The sequence below is a fragment of the Molothrus aeneus genome, chromosome 2, assembly GCF_037042795.1.
Source record: "Molothrus aeneus isolate 106 chromosome 2, BPBGC_Maene_1.0, whole genome shotgun sequence".
NCBI classification, from domain to species: Eukaryota; Metazoa; Chordata; class Aves; order Passeriformes; family Icteridae; genus Molothrus; species Molothrus aeneus.
This window is the reverse complement of record NC_089647.1, coordinates 98,541,461-98,549,416: the sequence shown is the minus strand read 5'-3', so window position 1 is coordinate 98,549,416 and position 7,956 is coordinate 98,541,461. Positions and strand designations below refer to the sequence as shown.

Here is a 7,956-nt window from a genome sequence, read left to right as displayed (position 1 = left end):
CAGGTTGCAGTATCCTTAATCTAGTAATCAATTTCTTTAAGTAATGGATTTAAGCTGTTTGACTCATTCTTTGGATGCAAAGCCATCCTTTTGGCCAGGACCAAAAGGTTATGGCTGGTCTGCATTCCAGCCTAGTACGAGCAGGGCTCAAGCATTTTGGGTTACTGCTCTGTGTGGCTGAAACTCTGTGACTGAAGTGAGGAGAAAGCTGAATTAAAATGTTAAAATAAAAAAGTCTCTGCTGCCCTGGGGAGTGCCCTGGGGCTGCCCCTGGGGCCCACCCGGTGATGCTGCCAGCAATGCACACCACAGGGTGACACTGTGGGTGACCTGCCAAAGGTCCCCTTCACAGGAGCCCCAAATGGTGTGAGTAAACCTGCTGTGAGCCTGGGGGGTGCTCAGCCTGCTGAAGATGGTTTCCACTTTGGCAGTGTGGATGCCTGGGGCCATGTCCACTTTTCTGTCTGAGGATGTCACTCCGCAATGGCCTCTTTTCCCCCACTACTGGTTCTCACGTTAAACATCAATAAAAATGTGCAGTGCAAAGAATGGACTTTTTTATTCACACTGCACAGGGGGTCAGTGGCATTTCTCAGAGGCATTGTCCAGTTTAGGTAGAAGGATGAAGAAAATCCTTCTGTTGGCTCAATTTTCTTGTACTGACCACATGATATAGAGCAGGTGAGGTGAACTAAGATGCATGAAAAATTAATCCAGCAAATTATTTTTCTGATTATTACGTGGCTCCACAATTCTCTACATTATCTTACATCAAAATCTAGCTGAGCAGAAGGCTTTAAAGATAAATTCCAAAACTTCAAGTGATGCTTGAAGAAGTATTTATCCATTTCAAAGCATTTAAAATGCTATACTTGACTAATATAAACCATATTATATATAGTTATATGTCAGATGGAAAGGAAGCACCATTATAAAAAATAAAGCATAAAGTAATATCTATGGAAATGTGCAAAATGCATTAGGTAAGATTTGAACCATCGGAGAATCTGAGTTTCATACTTTTGGTCTATAAAATAAATTTCAACAAGTTCATTTGACTTGTTTTAGAGACCAGAGCATTACTGCAGTAGTTTCACCCCACTAGAAGATACTAGGAATAACTAAATTGCTCATGACAGATATTATAAAACACACAAATGCATTCCTATTCCTCTTCTTGGTTTGGTGTTTGCTGGGGGGAGTTGTTTTGATTTTGGGGGGATTTTCTTTCCATTTTCAAACATATCTCTAAGTGTAGTACATGTTCTCAATATTTGGCGATAACATGCAAACAAAGAGCACTGCAAGTGTCTGTTCATGGAATCTGCAGTGTCTAAAAATCACATGAGATTTTTTCCAGGCCCAAATTTCAGGCCCATGACCACATGCCAAAGATAAAATTATGAGAATTACAATAGTGGGAAAAATTTTCTTCATCACTGAGAAGCCTTTGGTCAATACAATGATGAAATTTTTTTTCAAGACAATGTTTTGATGGAGAACGTGGTGAATATTTGGGGACTATTCAAATGCTGGAAATGTTTTTAAGTTGGAGTAAATCCACTCACTCAGTTCCAAAATATTGCTGAAAGGAAAATCTGCGTTAGGCAAAAAATAAATCTAGAGCTATCAGAAAACCTGAGGTCACAGGAATTGGAAATTTTTTAAAAAAGTCCATATTTAGTCATCTCATCTATGCCATTCTTTGCATATTATGGCCTGAAACTAAGGCTATAGGGCTATATTTGACTCTGCTTAGCCATCAATATCCACTTACTGTGAGGGAGCAGTGGTTACAGAACCTCCAAGTTGCCATTTCCCATAACATTGCATGAATCTTGTTGTGCCTGACAGTTTCCATAAAACCCAAGCTCCATGAAACTGAAAAATCTCCTGAGAACTCCAGTTTTTGATTACAAGGAGAAAAGGCAATGTGGTAATCCTCATGACTCTAGAAACAGGAGAAAAAATTATCTTTGCCCTGGTCCCAATATGCTAAAAAGCTCATTAACCCAGAGGCAAATTAAGCATCTCTGAGAACCCACCATGTTTAATTTTTATTTTTTTCTTTCTAAACAGGAAGAAGAGGAAGTCAGAGAGGGTTCTGATATTTTAAAAACCCGGTAAAAGCAATAATGGAATTCAGGTCATTAACTTCAGCTGAAAACAAAGAGAAAAATCGACTCCTGTCATTAAGCCACAGAATTTTGAAACAGGTGTATGGTAAAGTGCAGAGTGTTTTTTTTTTTTTTAATCACCATATCACAGGGACACTGGCAAATGAAACTGCCAGACAGCATACAAATAATGAATAAATGTTCTGCAATTCCTTTTCTCTGGATTAAAAAAATAGCCTGTTTTTATAGAATTTGATTGTCTTGCCTGTTAGAGTTGAAAATGCAGAAAGCTGGTACATCAGAGGATCTCACAGAGGGACGAGCCTGACATAGGCTGCTTTGCATAGTCATCCTCCTGTATACCAACAAATAAGCAAAAGCTGCATTTTTTATTTCTTCACACCCATTTTAGTATCAACCCAGTGGAACTATTGCACTGAACAGTGTGTCATGTGCTCATTGTATTTTATATGATGCTTGGAGTAGTGCAGGGCTCCTTATTAATAAAATTCTGCTGTGCAGCAGATGTATGTGGCAGCCATATATGATCACAATACACAATAGGAACTGCTCATTTCTACACTGTTTCTACGGAAGTAAAGGGTTACTAGGGGAAGTGGTGTTTTATCACACATTCAACATTGCACAAAAATAGCCTAGAAGCCCAAAATGCTTACATTGAAGTCTCCACATTTCTGTAATTAATACCACAATGATCTATTTTGGATATGGTTAGCATATGCTTTCTGTCCAATATACGTATAGTTAATGATATCTGGGGAGGTGCATGAAAGGGAGAGAAAATCTTCTAAGAAATACTGAGAAATGAAGAATTTGCTTCAGTACTGGAGGGCAGAGCTTCTCACCACATCACCTCGGCAGAGCTGCCTCTGGGCTGGGGGTGGGGAGGCAGCAACACCAGACACCATAAGTCTCATAGGGCTGGCAGATTGTGCCTGCACTGAGTGTGAGATCAAAACCCATATGTTTCTCTTTCTAATGACCCTTTTTCATAACCAGGTTTTGGACTGTAATTTTTTTTTCTAGTTAATTTGTGACTGATGAAAGTTTGTAGACTGACAGCTGAAGAGACTGATTTTATTAGCAGCACCCAACACAGTCCTGAGTATTACAATCGATTCCAAGCCTTCACGTTTCACATCATCAATTGCATTGCTGTGAAGTAGGTGTCAGATGTGACCCCCTCAGTACTGCCTATGCAAAGCATGGCAAAGACCTGCCACAATTTTCTTTGAATGTATGAAAAGAGATGAACAAGGAGCAAAGCAGGGGATGATTGACTCCAGTCAGTAATCCCTGAATTTGACCTGGAAGATTTTCTTCACAGTTGATTTTGTAATTTTGTTCAGTCCTTGATGGCAGAAACAGAGCTAAAACAGTGGTAGTGGCTTAGTGCCTTATCTCCTGAAAACAGATCTGAGCTTCACCACCTCAAGCTGCAGTTGGTGGTACCCTCTGACCAGCACTGATCACTTTGGATGTGCAGTTCTGAAGTCATAGGCCTCATTACTCATTACATTTTTGCTGAACTATGCTGTATTACAGCATGCACTTATCATTGACTTATGCAGAGCTGTGTATACCTCATGCTTTGCCTCCCTCAGAAATACCTTGCTGGTTTTTTCCCAAGTGCTTGCTTCTACTCCTCTGTGCACGTGCAGCTCATACTGTACACTTCTGCTCCAAGTCATGTCACATCCCATGCTACCTGATTAAGATCAGTAGCTGGGAGTTGATTAATTGACTTTTCAGAAACTCAGCTTGTAAGTTTCCCATCTTTCCCATCATACCCGGGGAATAAAATCAGAGCTTAAACAAGCACAAGAAATGGTTCATTTCCTTCCTGAACTCATCACCTTAAATTACTGTTAAGGTCCTTATATGACACCAGGACTTCCCAAATTTTCCCATGGACTGCATCAAAAAATCTCAAGCCTGAACGGAGATTCTTATCAAACTCTCAATTCTGCAAGTTTTCCACTGCTGGGGGGCCAGGGACTGTGCCCACAAGCATGTAGCACCCCTCTGGCTCCCATCTTCTCCTGAAGCACAGACATCCACCAAATCTCCAAGGAGAGGAGCCCCGCTGCCCTCAGTGGTGCAAAACCAAGGACAGCTTATTGTTGTGGTCAAATGCTTTTAGGAAGCAGTGATAGGATGAAACCCCAAGTCTACGTGACCCCACCAAGTCAGCAGCCTCAGCAAAACTCAAGCTTCCCCAGAGGGACTAATTTTGCTTTACAGGAACTGGCTGAAATTAATGCAGCCTCAAATCCATAAGATAAAACTAAGGCACTGCAGAAGCATGCTCACCACCCTCCTACAGGTTATCTGACAGCATTTTTGTTTCCCAGAATGATCATTACTCACTCCATTTTGATGAAATTCATGACTACTAAAGACAACTCCTACTGATCTCCCTGGATCACAGGTTTTACCCGCAGTCATTTGCAGAAAAATAACCAAAAAACTGTCCCAGGTCTGAAAGAATTGCTGTAAACCAGCAATGGAGTGTGGCTATTTGCATGCCAAATGTATTATGATCTTTATTTTATAAGTTATCACAAATGTTTTTGTCCCCAAATGGTCCATTTTGAATTTTTAAGAAGACTGTAGCTTTATAAACTTTGAAACCAGTTCTTAGGATCAAGGAGACTGTTAAAAGACGTTGTTCAAAACATGAGCAACATAGTAGCAAAATTATTTTTATTTCCATGGAACACCAACCACCAAATGCTTTAAGAAACTAAAAGGCTCACGTTCAACCTTGGACTTAAAATTCAAATTACAGCTTCCTTTAAACACTGTATCAAAATAACAAGCTTTAATTATTAAACAAACTAATTAGGGATATATACAACTGAGGCTGAATCTCTGCAACAGTACAGAATGGTTCTTAATAAAAGAGCTATGCTATGGGTGGGGCAAAGCAATAAATGCAGCCTGATTTTTTTGCCTTTATCTCTACATAAAAGAAATACTTAAAGGAATATACTCACATGGTGATAAATTACAAGATATGCAATTTTTTACTGAAATCTGTCTAAAAACTAGCTCCGAGGATCACAAGTTTATGTATTGGTGAGCACACATATTGAAAAAAATGAGAATGGTGACTGATGTTTGAGGCATCTCCAAAGGTTTTATAGTATCCTGTGTCTCAGTACCGGCTCTTATGCTTCTTATCCATTGATACAGTTCTCCAAATAGAGGACATAAATACCATCCAGGTTTTAAAACATTTTATTTGCATATTAAAAAAATTGTGCATTCCAATAATTAAAATCATTTGAACAAAAAAAAAAAAAAATGGCACTCGATTAACTGCATTTTACAGCTCGCAGGACCTTGGTACAGCTTTGCATTTATTCGTGTGTTACTCTAGTTTACTGTAGTCCCACCCAAGTTCTTCTTTCATCAACATGCAAGCTCTTTCATGCCACCAGGACCAAAGCCAGACAGGCAGAGGGAAAGGCAGCGCCTTCATTCAGTGTCAGTAGTTCTCTCTATTCTTTTGATGTGAAAGGGGCAGTACAGTCATTTTAAACTTTATCCAACCTCTTTGCATCTTACAAAGTTAAACAGCTAAAAGAAGTAAAATAAGAAGGCAATGCTTGTGGAATGTACAGTGCATAATTTGGAAGGGCAGATTTCATTACGATTCACCCGCTTGCTTCTCCTGTTCAATTGCTAAAAGGGGGGGAAAAAACAGAAAAGGAGAAAAAAAAAATGAAAATCGAGAACCTCATATGCATTCACATGACAATTGCTATAAACTGCTAAAATAAATGTATATTTTTAGCTACAGATCAAAACGGGGTGTAGATAATTGTAAATTAAGCGCTGCTAGGCGGTGGGTTCAGGTTTTTGCTGTCTAGCACAGACATAGCCGCGTATCCTCCCTCCCTCCACCCGCCGCACCCCGGCTCCCGCCTGCCGCCCCTCTTTGTCTCCTCCCGCCTCCCCCCCTTCATCTTCCCTCCCTCCCTGCCCGTCTCCCTCCTTCCCTGCCTTCCTCCCTCCCTCCCTCCCTCCGCGCCTGCTCCTCCCTGCCGCCTGCCCTCACTCACTTTCTTTTGAAGGCAGCGGATTTTTCTCTTGCGTCTCTGTCTTCTTCAATTTGGACTTGTCAAATTTCTCGATCTCAGCCATGTCTGGTTTGTCGGACATGTTGGCAGGTGTCTCTGCGCACGGAGGAGGGGGAGGAAGAGCCCGTTACCCCCGGCCAGCGCTGCCCGGTGCCCCCGCGGGGCCGCGCCCGCCGCACCCAACGCGGGCACCCGCGGGAGCCGCACGCTCAAGCTCGCTGCAAGTCAAACGCTTCACCCCCGACATATTTAAAAAGAATACTAATTTTTGGGAAGCGTCTGTATAATCCAGCATCCCAAGCGTTGCGGTTCGCCGCCAGCCTCCACCGGGGGCAGGTCCCACTATCTGCGTGCTGCGGAGTACAATAGGGGGGACGCGCCCGGCGCTCACCGCGTTTTTAACTCGTTAAAGGAAAAGTAATTTAAAAATATAGCCCTGTGCGGCAACAAAGCCGCCTTGCGCCTCGCACGCCACCGCCCTGCAGCGGCGCGCCCCCAAGACAATACCCCCAGCCGGACAATAGCCCCCCTCCCTTCCTCCTCGCCTCCCTCCCAGCCCCCCGGACAAAAGCCCCCGCGCCCTGCCCTGCCCTGCCCGCAGTCCCCCCCCGGCAGGGTGCCCGGTTCGTGCTGCCTGTGCTGAGGGACCCGGGGGGGTGGCTGGGGGTGCGGCGGGACCCACCGGTGTCGCCGCGCGGTGATGCTCAGCCCCGCCGCTCGCTGCTGCCGCCGCTCCGCACGCCAGTATAAAGGGCGCTCGCTGGCGGGGCGGTTTTATCCCCGCGCCTATGCAAATGAGGTGATGTCATTTTGCCGCTTTCCGCGTTTTTTTCTCTCTCTTTTCTTCTTTACCCCCTTGCTTCCTCCCCCTCCCTTCTTCGCCCAGCCCTGCTGCTCCCCGCGCACACGCGTACACGCACACAAAGCTACACACACACGCACACACACACGCACACACACAGACACACTCGGAGACACAAGCACAGCTCTCAGCTCGGCTCGGAGCCGAGCATCGCCCCAGTCTCCTCGGCCCCTGCCCCGGCCCACGGGAGACAGCCCCAGGACGGGCCGGGGAGGGGCAGCCACTGCCCCTGGCTCCCGGCCCCCCGTCCCGGGGCTGCCGCGTGTCCGGGCCGGGCCGGGCCGGGCCGGGCCGGGGGCTGAGGCCGGGACAGAGGCAGGGATCGGGGCCAAGGTAGGGGCAGAGCCGGCCGCCTCCCGCGGCGGCGGAGGGCTGTGCTTGGCTGGAGCCGGGCGGTGGCTGTGCTCCACGTCCCTGCGTGACGCTCTCCTGGTTGAGCAATATCATCTCGCTGATAACGTTACTCAAATGTCGGCATTTAGAAGGAAAAGCCGAAACCCTCGTCCCTTCAGAGCTCCGGGAGCTGTCGCCGGCGCGCCCCCCAACCCCCCGCTGCCTTTGCATCCCGATGCAGGGACAGCAAAATCCCATTGCTGATGTCGCTGCACCCCTGCTGCAGTGGGGGAACCACCCCACAACGCCCCCAGGCCAGGCTCTGGTGCCGGGCCAGCAGACAATGGCTTTGGCCAGATGCCGCCGGGCCCTGCCCCCAGCCCCGCTCCCCAGCAGCGGGGCGGCCCCGGCCTGGCACCGCCCGCCCGGCCCAGTCTGCCTGTGCCCGGAGGGAAGGACGGCGGGGACCGGGGCTGGGGCCGAGGCCGGGCTGCGGGGGCCCTGGGCTGGCTCTGGGCTGCTGCCTGCCCCCGCT

At 46.3% G+C, this 7,956-nt stretch overlaps 1 protein-coding gene across 1 annotated transcript; it reads right to left on the bottom strand.

The window, feature by feature from the left end:
* Positions 1-4,827: 4,827 nt before the first annotated feature.
* Positions 4,828-7,040, bottom strand: TMSB4X (thymosin beta 4 X-linked). Its single transcript, XM_066545360.1, has 3 exons — positions 6,909-7,040; positions 6,209-6,322; positions 4,828-5,828 (listed from the first exon to the last, which is right to left on the bottom strand). The coding sequence occupies exons 2-3, from the start codon at positions 6,306-6,308 to the stop codon at positions 5,794-5,796; spliced, it is 135 nt and encodes a 44-aa protein (XP_066401457.1). The 5' UTR covers positions 6,309-6,322; positions 6,909-7,040; the 3' UTR covers positions 4,828-5,793.
* Positions 7,041-7,956: the final 916 nt, after the last annotated feature.